Source organism: Mustela nigripes, chromosome 13 (assembly GCF_022355385.1).
Source record: "Mustela nigripes isolate SB6536 chromosome 13, MUSNIG.SB6536, whole genome shotgun sequence".
Classification (NCBI taxonomy): Eukaryota; Metazoa; Chordata; class Mammalia; order Carnivora; family Mustelidae; genus Mustela; species Mustela nigripes.
Window position 1 is genome coordinate 126,801,507 of NC_081569.1, and position 16,977 is coordinate 126,818,483.

The following is a 16,977-nucleotide window of genomic DNA, read 5'->3' on the forward strand; positions in this document are numbered from 1 at the left end:
ATTTCTATTGGGCCAAATGCCATATATATATATATATATATATATATATATATATATATATATATATATATATTTTTTTTTTTTTTTACATAAAATACAATGGAGAACGTACTAGCTTTAGAGAAAATTAAGTGCGAAACCATATTCTTCACAGTAAAAAAAAAGTTGCAGAATGAAAATTCCCCTTAGAAGTATTTGATGGCAACTCTTATCTAAAAGTACTTGAAAGGGTCTTCGCGTTTTTAAGGCATCCAAACCCGGTATGTTCACTGACTTCCTCAAGATACAAAGCATTCAGAACCAGATCTAATCAATCCTTGGTTTTCCCCTGCCCCACTACACCTGCCGACCTTCTGGGAAGAACAAATTACATTTCTAAAGAAGAGCCGTTCAACTCCAGAGAGGGAACCTATTTAGGACAATTACAGTGGAAAGTGGGGAGAACATATTCTTATTAATCATCTAACCCAATAAAAAGCTATTCTTAGGGTTTTTTTAGAGCTTAAAACTCATCTGCTTCATTCTCAACAGGTCTAACTTAATGTCTCTCTGATAATCATACAGCTCTTTCCTTATTAGACAGCTTTTTAGGGGATCTCTCCAGGAAAACCCCTCTTACAATAAAAAGGATTTCTAAAATAGCTTCCAAAATGTCCCTTGATATTGTCACCCTCTTCAAGGGACCCTGTGATTCAAGGGTCTGTACTTCTCAGCAGGGTAACTCTTCCCACCCTGTGTGCCTCCATGGAGCACCTACTCCCACTCCTCACCCGGAAGGAGGCAAAGTCTGGGCTGACCTAGGGCCATCCATGAAGTTCTTCCTTGACAGCTTTCGTCATCATGTGTAAATATACCTGCTATATGAAGCAGAGTAATTCAGTTGGGATGGAAGGGAAATAATCAGGAGAAAAAGGCCATTCCTCAGAGGTCTCATCTGGAAGGGAGATTCAAGCCTCTTCCCTCAACCTTGGAATATGCTACTTCCCTCCAAACTCTGTTCTCCATTTCCAGTTCCTGTCTGTCCTATCTATTCTCCACCTGGTGTCAGAGTGATCTTCATAAAATGAAGAGCTAGCCGAGTCTCTGTCCTCCTCAAAGTGCCCTCAGGGAAATGCCCGACTCCCCACATGAACACGCTGTCATCATCGACCTCCATCCTACAGCTCCCAGCTTCGTCTTTGATCACATCCCCATACGCGCACTATTTCAACACAGCCCGAGCTTTGTGTTGGTCTCAGACTGCCCAAGCTCTCCAATGTGCTTCCATGTCTCATGTACCTCAAATATGTCATCCTTCCAACTCAGTTCAAGCTCTGCCTGAGAAATATCCCCTGAGCTTCCACCATGACCACCCGGCACAGCCCAGCAGCCCTCCTCCCTGCTCACGCTGCGTGCTCCTTCTCTGTTCGAGAAAAGCAGTGTTCACTCTGCACTGTCCACACTGGGCGATCCCCTGCCAACTCATGTGTGGTCGGACAGTAACACACCTGTTATCCCAGTGCCTAGCTGGGTGCCTGACACATAGGAATAGCTGAGTTTCCATTAAAACTGAAAAAAAAAAATAAGTAGTAAGTAATTAAGTAGTTAAGTAAGTAAGTACACAAATAAATAAATAAATAAATAAATAACAAATCATACCCCAAATACAATGATAAGAGGACTCAAGCTGTTGACTTTCCAGATTCATCAGACCACTTCCTAGAGCCCACTATTATAGTTCTTTCTGAATACCATTTACCTTTACATTTCAAACTGTCTCACTTCTTTGTCATATGTTTTTACTGCCCTTCACTCTTATGGTAATTCATACTATCTGTGCCCACAGGTTGCAGCTGAAAAAGCCAATATGAGTAATGGTCCAAACCCCAATATCAGGAGAATAAAAAGTGAAAGAATTTGCATCCTAAAGGTCTTTCACACAATATGAGGAGCAAGTAAGATAACCCCAAATAATGACTAAGAGTAACAGCTCTTGTCACAAACAAAGAGACCCTCTAGTCATTACAAGAATGGAAGAGAATTTCGGTCAAGGCAGTAACAACATAAAAACCATTCTGATGACTTGGCTGATTCTATAAATGGCAAAGTTAAGATAGTCCAAACTGTTACATTCCTAAATATGTACTAGACTTCAGCCAATAATTTTACAAGACACATAGAAATCAACCAGCACTCTGTATGATACCTACAAACCATTTTTCCTTTGGATGGTAACTTTAAAATCATTTTGCTGCTTGGGGAATCCTTATGTAGAAAGACCTATGCTAGGTCCTGGGGATTCAAAATCCACCTAGGTCTTACCATGAGGAATAAAGTCTGAGAGGAGATGTCATTCTCTAGTTTGATATAATAAAAACTGATCACAATAAGTTCTGATATCCTTGGATTCTCTCTTCTTACAGATCAAATCCTACCCCCCCCCAGTTACAGAGTGACATGTAGTAGCCCTATTTTGACAATGAAGCAAAGTTTCTGAAAAACAACAGCCTTCAGTATGACCAAAAGGCCCCTGACACTCTTTGAAATTGAAAAGAAAAAAAAAAATTGAAATCTATTGTACAGCTACCTCAGACGTCAAAATACTAATCCACTGCCCTATTCTTTGAATTAATTTTACTATATATCAGCGTATATGTGAATCTGCTAAGAAAGGATGGAGGAAAAAGTTGTAGGAGAGTGACTAGAGAGAGATGTTATGTAGTTGAGGTCTGCCCAAGACATGGATACCTGCATTGGTTACCCACGTGACGTACAGCAAGTCACAGCAAAGTCAATGATCATTTAGGGAAAACGTAGTGCTTTTAAGGCTACCCTGCTCTTAACTGCTTTCAACAATGTTTGCTGGTTGCAAACGCCGAGAGTTTGCACTCCAAAGCTCAATCCTCTACCCAACTATCAGCCAAAGGATGCCCAACATGCCTTCTTGGCCTGCTATTCTGAGTCAGGTAGCCTGACACAATGCGACCAGTGGCCCATTACAGACTCTGGATGGTGCCTCTTTGGCTAGTAGAAGGATCAGGGTCTGTGGTAGAGACTCACGGACATCTACCAGGCAGGTATTTGAAAGCGAATTCAGGATAAAACCGACAGACCCTCTTCTTCCCCAAGAGTACTTTTTCCTTTAGATCACACAACAGGAAATTAAAGTGCTCAGCCAAAATCCCCAATAGGAAACATAAATCTCTAGAACATTTTAATGACATTAATATCTCCCAAAGGCCTAAAAATGTTTCTTTAAAATGAGTTAAGAGAAATGCCCTTCTCATTCATAAAGACCAAGCACTCAAAAGTCCTGAGAAGTGACCTCCCTGGCCCAGAAAATAATAAATTAAGAACTCAACTGGTTTTTTTTTTTCTTTCTTTCTTTTTCTCTTTCCAAGTATAGTCTTCCTCTGTGGTGAATAAATTAAAAAGAGCCAGTCCATCCATGGCAACTATGTGCAGAGGCCTGAATCGCTTCCAAAAGTGGGTTGGTAGGCTTGGGAGGAGTCACAGTATGGGATGCGGACATCCTAAAATGGAATCATGGTCCCATCCGTAAAAGGTCTCGGGGTTTGCTATTTTGCATTCACTGATCTGGGTTTCCTGCCACTGTTTCTAAAGAACACAGGGTTCAGCCCCCTCCCCAAAACTGATGCTGTCCAAGAGGTGTGACAGCTTGGAGGCCCTTAAGAAAAAGATGCTAAGGGTGACACAGGGCATCTTTCCGTCCAAAGTGGTAATGGGAGCAAGAACCTTCTCTACCTTGTAGGTCAGCTTTGGTCAACGCAACTTTGTTAGCAGAAGAACAGAAAAGGCGAAAACAATAACCAGAGGTTAGTAAGAGGTGGAATCAACCAGGGTAACATTACAGAAATGAAAATAACAATCTGCATAACCAACATCACTCAAACACTTCAAATGCTCTGCGGACTCTCCAGAGACAGCACAGATGGGGGATGCGGAGACCCGGGCAGAGCAGGCCTCATCAGAGCCACGTCAGCAGAGCAGGGGCAGGAAAACACTGGACTTCACAAAGCACAAGCAGGGGTAACAAGAGCCTTCCCGCATCCACACAGCCAACCCCAAGGCACATGGTCCAGGAAAATGATTCTCCATGAGTCAGGATAAGCATCAAGAAATAAGGAAGAGTGCGTTGCCAGACTGAAAGACACGTGTGCACAGCCAGACCAAGCCCGCAAAAAAATAATTCTGCACATCTAGGAGTTAAAGATGGAAGAAGAGTCAGTCGCCTAGGAGCCTTCCTGGGAACCTCCTGAAAATGTCACCAGGGAACGTGGCACTCGAACTGTGTCTGTGCGTCAACATGATTTGGGAACTCCAGAAAGCTCAATTTGTTTGATTGGTAGCAATAGAGCCAAATCCAAATGGCTGTGAGCAAAAAGGCACCAAACCAGGGTCCTTTTTATTTATTCATGCCAGTCTTGAAATGAAGCACGTGTGTCTCTCTCAGATGTGTACCATCTGCAATTGCGGAATCGTGTTTCCAGCCAACCCATGCCTTGGTCTCTGTAGCAAAGCTGGCCTCAAGACAGAAAGAGATATTTACCAGCTGAGAATAGAACCAGACATCATTTCAAAATTCCTAGCCCAAACTGAGAGGCTGCCAGTCACAGCTAGATGTTGGCTAAGGGTATCCAGAAATTGTGCTTAATTTCTGAAGTTATTATACTCTGCATAAAAATTAAAACATGGTTGGAAGTTTTTTCTTTTTTTCTTTCTTTCTTAGTATCAACCACTGGGAGACAAAGTCATAGATTAATACATTTTTAAAATAATCTTGGACTCTTTGCACTTCGATAGGAGAGGGAGAGTAGTACATTTACTACTTAGAGGTCTTGAAATATCATCATCAATAACTCTGATAAGAACATATGATACATCCTGGCCTGTGTACCCCAGATAGTGAGAATAGAACTCATTTACCATCTCAAAGGGATGCAGCTCTTAGTTTTTGGTAAGGGATCCTCATTCTCTACCTGTTCATTATTCTATATATAGAAATGATAAATCAGGAAATGCCTTCCATTTCCTGGGATTTCCATCCTGTACAAATACTCAAAGGCCTTCTTGAGGGTCCCATCCTATGACAGAGATTCAGAATGAGAAGGACACCTGTTTGCAGTCTCTCGAGTTCTGCGCTCCTCATTTCCCTACTTCAGCTTCATTTCCACAGAGCCCTAAAAGGCTCCCGGGATCTCTTATAAGGGCTTATTCACATGGTGTAAACTTCCAATGACAGTAATTTATGCCTTAACCCACTTTTTGGCCATTTTTCCTGGCCACTTAGGCTAATTATCCAAGTCATCTGTGTACAATAAACAAGGACCTCCTCCCCTCCTCACTCGTCCTCCACTTCATTCCACCCAGTGGGGCGGTCATAATGCTCCATGGGTAATCATTGCAATTATCTCCATGGCAATAGAGTGCACGGTTATTAGGCTCATGGGACTCGCCATAGATTTGGATGGAAGAAGCATCAAGTCCCAATATCCGGGGCTGAACAATCGCCCATACTCAGAGCAAGGTCGGACCCCTCTATAATGCATGTGATGAGTCACGCCAAGCCGCACACAGAGATGGAGGTAGGTATGGGACCATTTTCCCCAATTTGGTGGGTAATTTCCTTGTGCTAATGCTCTCACTGCTTCTCTTCAAGTTCTCTTAAGTAGACTCCATAATCCACTCTTCTGAAGTTCTACCTCCAACAGTTCTAGCTCCTTACAGCCCAACTTTTAATTCTCTGTAGAACTCTGCTTCTGATGCAGCAGGCCACAGACCCATGCAGCTCCTGAGCCCAGGAAAGGCATACAGTCTGAATTGAGGTGTGCTACGAGTATAAAACACACACTTGGTTCTGAAGGCTTAGCGTGAAAAAAAAAGAATGTGAAATGTTTTGTTGATAGTTTTATATCATTGCATGCTGAAATGATAATATTTTGGATATATCTGGTTTACTGAAATGTAAAATCAAAATGAACTACATGTTCCTTAATACAAAATTAATTACATGTTCCTTTCTGTCTTTGTTACATGTAGCTAGTATACTAGGAGATTTAAAATTACATACGTGACTCACATTAGATTTCTATCAAGCAACATGGCTATAGAGTTAAATGGATGATTCCTATTAATTTGGAAATATGGAAAATGGATGACGTGATAAGAATATTTCCCATCTGAAGAGTACTTTATGCTTTTTAACGCATGCTTTTGTGTTTTAACTCAATCTGATTAATTACTGCAGGATAACTGGAATTTCTGTCATTCCACAATCTTTGAAACAGAGATATTTGATTTAAACCCCCCATGTTACATTTATTTCAGCACTGCCCTTAATGCCTGAAAGAGGTAAGAGCAAGCCAAGGAGACAAAAATTCTTGATTTGAACAACAGAGTGCATTTCCAGGAAGAGAAAGCAAAGTGGCTCCTTTAAGTGCACGCTGATTTGCAGCCTCCAGTCCTCCCAGGTACACAGACCATATCTGGCCCACTGGACTGAAGACAGACTCCCGGTTAAAGGCAAACTGGAGTGGCTTACGGGAACAACCAGTCTTACTTCTAGTCCATGAGGGAAGCTGACTCTTAGGCAAAGGGAAATGACTTCCACCCTGCACACCAGCTTGTGAAGCTGCCAGGAAGCCTTTATAAAAATGTGCAAGCGAACCCAGGTCAAAGCTGGTCAAGAACAGGGGCAAAACGTGAAGTTAAATACTTAGGAGATGAGTGAAAGTGTCCGGTGCAGTAAATCAATGGGATAGAAAAAAACAAAATGGGTAAATTGCACAAAGGACTATGAGGCTCAACCAGACAAAGGAAAGCATAGATTCTGCTGACTGGTCAGACACCTTTGACTTACAAGCTAGGGAAGGGTCACCTGCTTGACCAACTATCCAGGCCCCAGGGGAAAACCTGAAAACTGCTCACTGCTGCCCTCTGCTGGTTAAACTAGATGGTTTTGTTGTAAAACCTGGGCTCAAGAAGACCTGTAAAACTCAGATTGTAACTTAAGACACAGAAGATCATCTACGCAACAGACTGATGTTGTGTGACACCTATGGGCATGCGATGTTATTAGATGTCTCCCATAAGATCACATTTGTAAAGGATAATCTTACTGTTTATTGAGTACCCACCATGTTCCTACCAGGCATTTTACATACAGCTCTGATTTACACAGCTTACCTCCCAAGGCAAGTTTTATTGCCCCACTTTGCAGTTGAGGAGGATAGAGCTCAGAGGGGTTAAGTGACTTTCCAAATGTCACACAGTGAACAAAAGTTACTACCTGGATCTAAATCCAAGTCTTTCTAACACCAACACCCATGCTGTTTCATGACATCACACTGATGAAATGCCTAAGAACGCCTGATATCTAGTAAGTACTCAATAAATGTCAACTCCCTTCCCTCATCATGGCATTCTGACATCATTTTCCTATGACCTGCTGTGTTTGCATTAAATGATGCAGTAGTTCTTATATTATTTCATTCATGGTGACACCCACATAAAAGGCTCTGGTATACCTCCCGATGTATAAAAATATAAATGAAAACCCCAATTGCCCTTTCAGCCATGCTGGAAGCAAAGGTACAAGTCAGGAAGAGTCTGATGTCAATGCCAGGGAAGGTCCTCTACTGGCAAGTATGTGATACCGGGAAGACATCTGCCAACATACATTCCCAGAGTCTGTGGCCCATGTCTTGACATACTGAACCAGGGACAGGAGGACACCAATGATGATGCAATGTCAGATGGCAAATGGGAAGGAGAGAGGACTGGGAAACAGAAAGGAGGCACTGGCAGAGGAGGCAAAGAGGCTTGGTGCTTGCATCCAGGCTGTGGCTTAACAAGTAAAAAGGCTGTACCTTCGCAGCCACGCTCGATCTGTCCACTCCGATGGAGGGCATCGTTGATGAGGTCTGGCAGACGCCCGTTCAAATCCACAGATGCCAGACAGCCCTGGAAGCCATCCCGGGAAGCCACCAGCTTGGGAAGGTTGCTGTACATGCCTTGGGCCAGACCTGCCATGTAGAGGTCACCTGGACAAGAAAGCGAGTAGTGAGAGCCGATGAATAAAGGGTAGGGAAACCAGACTCAGCTAGTAGACGATTTCATAGGCAATGGTGACAGAGCTGGGGGAGAGGGAGGAGAATGGCATAAACAAGTAATTACCGGAGCCCCTACCGTGTAGAAAGAAGAAACTCACATTGCTTATGGCATTCATTTTCTACGTGCCATCTCACAAATTTTCATTGCCATATTCAGTCCATGAGGTAGATACTGCTCCCATTTTATGATGAAGTAAAGATTAACAAGATTTCCGACAAAACAACCATTTACCGAGTGCTTTTTATGGGCTTGTTACCAATACTATGTGGAGGACTTTACAGACATTATCCCATCAAAACTGCTAACAGCCCGTAAAGGTAGTAACAATTATTGTCCTCATTTTGCAAAAACGTATAGAGAAGCTGAACAAGGCTAAGAAATTTTACCAAAGTCACCCAGGCAGTGAGTGATTCAGCTGAGATTTCAAAACTGTACCACCTCCTCTGTATTAGGACGTCGCTGCATGCTGACGTCCGTCACCTCACACTCAGCCCCTGCGTGCCCAAGATTTACAGAGAAAATGAACCATCCCTCGGGGAGTGACTTAAGTAAAAATTGCACTTTGGTATCATTCAATGTGGTTAAAATAGGATGTGCATGAGGTCTCAAATATGCCTGGCGCCCTTAACCTGCAGTTTTGTCTCTGCGAACAGCCCTTCGGTTATAAGACATGCTCTAACGGGGCCCGGGTGGCTCAGTCGGATAAACGTCTGACCCTTGGTTTCAGCTCAGTCTGTGATCTGAGGTTCATGATCTCAGAGTCACGATCTCAGGATCCATGAATTGGAACGTGGTGTTGGGCTCCGCACTCTGCAGGGAATCTGCTTAGGATTCTCTCCCTCTGCGCCTCCCCCCTACACATGCAAGTTCTCGCTCTCTCTCAAATAAATGAATAAATCTTAAAAAACAAAACAAAACAAAACAAAAACCAGAAAGAAATGCTCTACAAAGGATAAACTACTTTACAAGGTTTACCTTTCAAATCCAGATTTTTGGCCCCGTTGATAACCTGAGTGACCACCCTGGTGTCCACTTTCAAGCTGTGGGTGTTACTGTTGTCCCGGGTGATGACAACATTGTGCCACTGGTTGTCATTCAGGGGGCGGTCGCTGTTGCCTTTGATCACGTTGGGACCATTCCCAAGGTCAAACACGTAGTGTATGTACCTGTGAGTAACAACCACCACCCCGTGAGTGGAGATCCCCTCAAGTGGGTGAACAGCAACGTGCAGATAACGGAGCCTGAGGGCTTCGCGTCCCCCACACCAAGCTGGCATCATGCAGGAATAATTATGGCTTGATCTAGGATTTCAAGAAGAGTCATAGCCTGGTCTGTCAGACTTCACTTTAATTCCACACTCACAAGGTTCTCTTCTTTCCCACGATCTAAAAATCCAGAGCCTCAGAGTAGTACAGGTGGTACATCCCCAACCACTAGGGGGCAGCATTTAACATTTGTCGATTGTGGATCTGGTTTTGGGGGGCTTGTTCTAGTTTTTGTTTTTATTATTTTCCAACACATGGTAGTAAAATATCTTGCAGAAAGAACAACATTTAGAACAGCGTTTCAAACTGCGCATATAGGGGCACCTGGGTGGCTCAGTGGGTTAAAGCCTCTGCCTTCGGCTCGGCTCATGATCCCAGGGTGCCACTGGAATCGAGCCCCACATCAGGCTCTCTGCCTGCTTCCCCCTATCTCTGTCTCTGCCTGCCTCTCTGCCTGCTTGTGATCTCTGTCTGTTAAATAAATAAATAAAATCTTTTAGAAAAATTGCACATATATGGGCTAACAGCAGTGCTGAAGATATCTGTATTTTATTCCTTCCTATAGATCTGGTGGTTGCAGAAAGCACTGCCCAGGGGGCACTATATCCTCTTTTTGGGGAAAAAAAAAAGTCATTTTTGCAAAACTGATCTTCTTTCCTTTAGGTTTAAAGGACTATATTTCATAGTAAAAAGTCTGATAGGATTGAGCTAAGTGGAAGATCTTTAAATAAACTAATGAATTTCTCCTCCTTCTAGCCGTAACCATTACATAGGTGTGTTTCACCAACTAGGAGGAGACCAGGTCTTGGAAAGAGAGGGTGAGGAGCAGAATGGACACTTTTTTTTTCATGTCCACATGTTAGGTCAAACTTTCAAGCTTGAGCTGAGTATATGCCCAGTATAAACAGTGTGATCTCTTCCACTTACCCCTTGACCAGCTCAACTGCAATGAAGTCATTGCCATCGCCGCTGTTGAAAAGAATGAAGCCGTCGGCTGAGGTGGTCTTGAACTGGAAGAACAGGTGCATGGAGGTATAGGCCTGGAGCGTGGCCAGGCTCAGGTAGCTGCTCTTGGTCTTGAAGGTGACGGGGTCAGCGATAATGTTCCTCAGCCCAAAACGAGCCTTCAGTTCGCAGTAATCGATGTCGCCGTTTTTGCACAGGTCAATGTAGAGCAGGCCATTGAACATGAGGCTCTGTAAGTGGCCAATGAAACTGGACGGGACGACGGAGATGTAACGTTTCTCCGTCATGATTCCGGTCTCGATATTGTGGAATTCCAAGCGGGTATGGTCCCCCACCATCGTACCTATGAACGTCACAGAGGAGATACACACATGTTATCATGTTTTGTCACAGCAGACTTACAGTGTCTTTTAGGTTTCCACACAAAACATTTAGTTCCAGGAAACAAAATGCTCTACATACTACAGAGCTGAGGAAACCTCAGACAGAGTAGACTCCTGGCCGGGCCAAGTTCTGTGCACTGTGGTCCGGGCTCTCCATGCAGCTGCTCAGAACGTCCCAGCAAATAAAAAAGAATCTGAGATCATGGATAACTCAGGTTGAAAGATAGAACGATTCTTTTTCTACATTCAGGGAACAACTGGGTACGAATGCATACTATAGGGAAAAAAAGTCTTAATTGCCCCAAACCTTGTAAAGACACAACAAACAAGCATGGAGCATTTACTACCAAATACTTCATGATTCACCATCTAGTGAATCACCATTACTAGTAGTAATTCACCATCTAGTACTTGTGGAAAGACTCTATGGTAGAACATGGGTTCATTTATTTCTGACCAGCAATGTTGGTTTTTCTGGTAACACCCTTAATTTTCTCTTGGGAAGCTACCCTCCCTACTTTACCTTAAAACCATCTGGGTTGGCCAAAGCTGATCCTAGCCCAGCTCTTGAAGTCATCAGCCTACCCAGCCTGGACCATCCAACATTAATTTATCCCCTTAGCCACAGAGTATGGTCTATGGACTAACAAGGTTGTCTGCAAACTTTAGCACACCCCTGAATCACATGGATGGCTGCTTAATACACCGTTTCCTGTGCCCTGCTCTCAGAATTTATTATCTAAAAGTCTGGGGCGTGACCTGAGAACATGCATTTCTATTATATTCCAAGGTGATGCTTATGGAACTGTTCTAGGGACCACCCTTAGAACCAAGGAATCAGCAGGAACATAAGCTAGAGTATTTAGTAGTCACTCAATTAAGTCTAGTAATGTTCAGCTCCAGGGCTTTTGCTAGAACACCTTTGAGAGAGGCATTCTTTGTAAACAAGGTTTGTTGAAGGGGTAAGAAGAGAGCTCAGAGCTGCTGGAAACCATGTGATAACCACAGAGATTGCCCGAGGAGAAGGCCAACCCAGAAGCCAACCACAAAACGGAGGGAAACCATTTCTCCAGAATGGTACCATTTGAAGGTCCAGATTCAGCAGCCAAAGCCAGGCTTTTAAAAACTAGATGGCAATACATTCCCTTCTGTGCTTCAAGCACTTAAGATGGGTGTTTGACATTTGCAACTAAAGGATCTCCAGCGGCTGCAAATGAACCAGTAGACCTTTCAGGACCTGGCTTACCTAGAAGAAGTGAATGACCAGGGCAGGGGGTCATGAAGGGGGCTTGAAATAAATACAAGAGAGAATGGAAATTTCAATAACAAAGTCAAGGAAACCAGCATTAGTATGGTCAGAGTAGAAGGTGGCTCCCCTAATATTTATATGGACAAATCATTGCAATTTAACCAACCATGTCCTGAGGATACCCCAGTGCTAAAGGAAGGACAGGGAGAATCCCTCCTCCTGCCCTGTCCTGTTGTTTCCATCCACACTGACGAAACTCCACTAGCAAGGCTCTCCTAGCATCTCTACTCCCTCTGTGACAGCTTTCCAGAGGTAAAGGAGTGACATAATCTGGAAGATTAAAGAAATTCTACCGAGAAACTGAATTTCCACAGCTCAGCCCCTGGCACTTCCTGTTTCTCTCTAGGGGAGCGAGCTGTCTTCAAGAAACCCCCAGGGTACCCCCACCGCAACCCACAGCATGGGTGTTCGAGGAGCAAGTCTTGCTTCAGTGGAGCAAGTCCTGTATTAGGACCTGAGCCCTGAGTGAGCAAGGGTTCAGGTGGGCAATTTCCACTCTGAAATTCAGTAGATGTTAACCACAGTTTTCCATACCAGTGTTTCCACTAGCAAAGACAATACTTGACTTTTGCCAGCCTTGTATTTGTTCTGTTTTGTTTTTCCTCTATTGGTATCGGTGTAGAATTAAGGTAGCAGGAAAAAAAGAGAGAGAGAGGAAGGGATTGTATTTTCTCAGGTCCCTGAAACTTCAGTCCCTGCGAAAACCAACCAGATCTCACCTTCAGATGTTCAGTATTAATGTGATTTCTCTGAGACCTGATGCAGGGAACTGTTTATAAGCACAAAAATCAGATTTACGTTTTATGAGCTTCTATGTGGTGTTTTGACAACTAGTGACAAATCATTCGCTTAACGTAAGCAAAAACAACATAATGGTGTTGGTTAAATTAAAGATAAAATTGTAATAGAACAAAAATTAAAAAATGTAACATAAATCTGCTAACAACGGAATAGGAGAACCGCTGTATAAAATTACTTAGTATTGAAAATCGGACTAGTCATGAAAATGAAAACCAGTATAACCTAAACTCACGTGCCCTAGAACAGGGAAGAGACTTAAACAAATATTCACAGTCGATTAGCCTACAGCTGCTCACACAGGGCTGAGACCAGGGCTGGAGAATGATGGGGACGGAAAATGAGAGCCAATCTCCTTGGGGACCCAGGAACAAAACCATGACGATGCTGGGAGCCATGCTAATTCTTATTTTAAAAAAGAAGGAGGGGGAGGGGTAGGAGGAAGAGGCAACCAGCAATGAGAACTAAGAAGTGATAAAGGGGTGATCCTCGGTGAAAACTGGTATTCCAGGGGTGCCTGGGTGGCTCAGCAGGTTAAAGCCTCTGCTTTCGATCATGATCCCAGGGTCCTGGGATCGAGCCCCACATTGGACTCTGCTCAGCAGGGAGCCTGCTTCTCCCTCTCTCTCTGCCTGCCTCTCTGCCTACTTGTGAAATCTGTCAAATAAATAATAAATAAAATCTTAAAAAAAAAAAAAAAAAAACTTGGGATTCCAAAAGAAACCGGAAAAGACAATTTTAAAGTCAACTGGGAGTTTTTAGAAAAATTATAGATAAATTGGACTCTACAGTTGAGAGGTTAGGAAATTCTGCTCACTAGAAAATGGATTTCATAAAGCAACAAAACTGGGGCGCCTGGGTGGCTCAGTGGGTTAAAGCCTCTGTCTTCGGATCTCAGGGTCCTGGGATCGAGCCCCACATTGGGCTCTCTGCCCGGGGGGGAGCCTGGTTCCCCTCTCTCTCTGCCTGCCTCTCTGTCTACTTGTGACCTCTGTGTCAAAAAAAGATAAATAAATAAAATCTTTAATAAATAAATAAATAAATAAAGCAACATAATCATGTACAGTGTTGACACAGAGAGGAGACTGAAGAAGGGTCAGAGGAAGGAAACTAACCATGGAATTTCAGAGCACAGCCCACGGACACGGACTGATTTAAGGTTTTAGGATGAGTCCCAGAGCCTCAACTAGAAGTTGCAGGGGCAGTGGGGGGCCAAATTAGAAAAGGGACCGCTTCTCCAGGTACTAAAGGAACTCACTTGGCTGTGGACGGAGCCACATAGTATGCTTCCCCCAAAAAGCATACTATTGCACCTGGAGAAAGCATTAAAGAGATCGCCTGAAGTCTGAACCTTGCACCAAACCAAGCAAATAAACAAATAGATATTTAGATATATAGATATATATCTGTCTATCATCTAATCCATATCAGTAACTGGGAATCTTTCCTCATCTCCCCCCAACGCTGTCTATAGACTAAAACTCCCTTCCGCTCAAGGGGCAAATACATACATACTTCACAGGAGCTGCTTTCGAATTTCAGAGGGAAGAGTAGTAGTTTGGGAGAAAGATGATTTAAAAAAAAAAAAAAAGAAAAGCAAGACTACTGAATATTGTTCATGTGCCAGGCACTGTACTAGGCACTTCCTAACCACCAAACGTCCTTACCACAATCAATAGGTATCATCATCTTGCTTTAGAGAGGAGGGCATGTAGCTCAGCGAGGTGAAGCCATGCGATCAGAGTTCACACAGGTGCCAAGTGGTCGACCCTAACCGAACCCAGGTGAACTCAATTCCCAAGCCTTCATCTTAGCTTGTACCCAACACAGCAGAGAAAAAGCTCGACTTATGCCTTACATGATTGTGAGTGGAATTTAAATGGTGCCATTTCTACTGAAGTTGGTGTGATGGGCACAAGCTCCTTCCCAGGAGCCAAGCACCTTCATATCCCTCCATCTAAGTCACGTATCATACATCTAGCACCTTCCCTGGAACAGCCGTGTTGCCTTGACTCCTACCCTCACATTCACCTCTTAATTCCCTGATGGTCAACAGCAGTTTGCATGCCAGCCCTCACATGGCTAATGTCTGTGGAGAACATAAACCTATAGAAAAACTGTCCAAGTTCAAGCTGTCACTTTCCTACCAGGCATGCACTGGACGAGCATATAGGCTCTGAGGCTGTACCACCTGGGTTAGGCAGCTTTGCTGTGCCTCAGTTTCCCACCTATGAAATAGGTATGACATTTTCAGAATTAGCTGTATCCATTCAGAAAAACTACTTAGAACGGTGCCTAGGGCTTAAATCGCTAGCTATTAATTATGCATCACGCTTCTTTTTCTTCTTTCTCTGAAATGCATTAATAATTTTCCAGTAGTTCGATTATTTGTCACCCTTTCCTAGAACACAATCTCTTTTTAAGTAGAAACCACTTCTCGCCTCTTCTGGATGTCCTGTAGTGTTGGGCAGAGGGGCCTGATGATAGCAAGCGGCCCTCACATGTGAGGAAGGAGGCCGTAACTGAGACATTTGCTTTGGAGTCAGAGTTCGGATCATTGCCATTTCTACACATGAAGTTCCTCATCGACACTAAAAGCTTAGCAAAGAAATAACGGCAAAGACTTAGAGGAGGCAACCTGGCCTCCTACGGCTTCCAGACCCAGGGAGGGAAGTTAAGAAAATGAAGGCTTATGAAGTTTCAGCAAAGGATGTATATTTTGCCCACAATCCTCCAGTTCCCCCACTCCCATTCCCTCCTCTCCATAACACCAAAATCTTCCAAAAGTATATGCTGGAAAATGTTCTAATAATAATAAAAATAATAATAATGATGATGATGAAAGTTCTGGAGCCAAATAAACTTGGCAAACACTTCACATGTGATTATCGAGGATGAGCAATGTGTATCAGCATAGGGAATGCTCCAGTCTTTAAGTCTTCCCTAAAAGTCTTGCAATAAAGAAGACCACTGCATTCTGTTGAACCTAACATGTGCAAACTCCACCTCAGCATGTCTTTTTATTCATGAGAGGAACAAATCTTCCTCGGAAAATGACTTTTTTACAGCTTGTAGGTGCTGTGTAAGGTAAGGGACAGACAAGGAAGTCAACATGAACCAGTGAAGTCCAAGAAGGATGAATCTCTGTCATAGCAAGAAGCTGGTACACTCTGGGTGAGGTGGCGGGGGTCCTGCAGCATCAGATCCCAGTTCCGAGGAGCATAACCCGAGGGTTCTTTTAATTTACTTGTGATAATAGAAATCCAACCCAATCAATCAATCCATCAATCTTTATTAACTGTCAACTGAACCTTAATACCTTTCCAGGAATACATTGTATTACAATAAACGAAAACCACCAGGCCAAGGACTATTTCTTTCCTTGCCATTGATTTCTTATGAGTGTGACCTATTCTTTGCATCATTTCTACAAACTAGCTGAAAATTTGACACCCTAGGGGACCTTAAACAGCATGAAAGGGATTACTAAATAAGCCAATAAGACACTACTTAATAACCTGAGGACTGTGTGGTATTTTAGTTTCATTGCCTGATTTTATGACTTCTGTGAGCTAAAATTAAAATTCCCAAACCCATTATCACTGTAAGAAGCAATCCAAGGTTGTAGCTCATAAGCAAAATAGCGCTTTTCTTCTCCCAGATTTCTTTATCCTTATGGCTGCTCTTTTCCATCAGCAGTAAAGCAGGGGATAAGGGTTGAAAATGAAAGAGCTTCATTAATTTCGAATATCAAATTACGAATGACTGGGGCCTTCATGGTGTAGTCCTGCTTTTTAATTATTAGCGGTAAGAGAAAGCACACTTTATAATTACCTTTATTCTAAAGTTTCTATAAAAGAATAATGACCATGGGAGGCAATGCACATTACTGTACCCTCAGTTCTGCTGTTGTTTACGACTACAGTTTGGAGGGCATGCAATTTCCCGGGAAAATAAAAGGGATTCGCTGCGTGGAGAGATTGGGGCGAGGTCGCCATCTAGTGGCTGCTATTCAAAACATGCTGGCAACAGCCGTGAGGCTGCTGGGCTCAGCCCTTAGGAGCAAGCAAGGAGATAGTACCATGTGCAGGCTCCCCAGTCTGCTTTAACAGCCCACGGGGATGTCTTGAATAATTAATTCGGG

At 43.2% G+C, this 16,977-nt stretch overlaps 1 protein-coding gene across 32 annotated transcripts in view; it reads right to left on the reverse strand.

The window, feature by feature from the left end:
* Positions 1-16,977, reverse strand: part of NRXN3 (neurexin 3) — a 1,559,048-nt gene that overhangs the window by 803,371 nt on the left and 738,700 nt on the right. For 17 of the 32 annotated variants that reach the window (XR_009399188.1, XR_009399187.1, XM_059373628.1 and 14 more), the window contains 3 exons: positions 10,305-10,686; positions 9,088-9,278; positions 7,869-8,042 (listed from right to left, as the gene is read on the reverse strand). Coding sequence is in view for 28 of the 32 variants with exons in the window: in XM_059373628.1 (XP_059229611.1) it covers positions 7,869-8,042; positions 9,088-9,278; positions 10,305-10,686 (747 nt within the window). In the remaining 4 variants the exon portion in view is untranslated. Of the gene's footprint in view, positions 1-3,744; positions 3,772-7,868; positions 8,043-9,087; positions 9,279-10,304; positions 10,687-16,977 lie in introns of all 32 variants that reach the window. The other 15 variants (XR_009399186.1, XR_009399185.1, XM_059373605.1 and 12 more) reach the window with 1 other exon arrangement.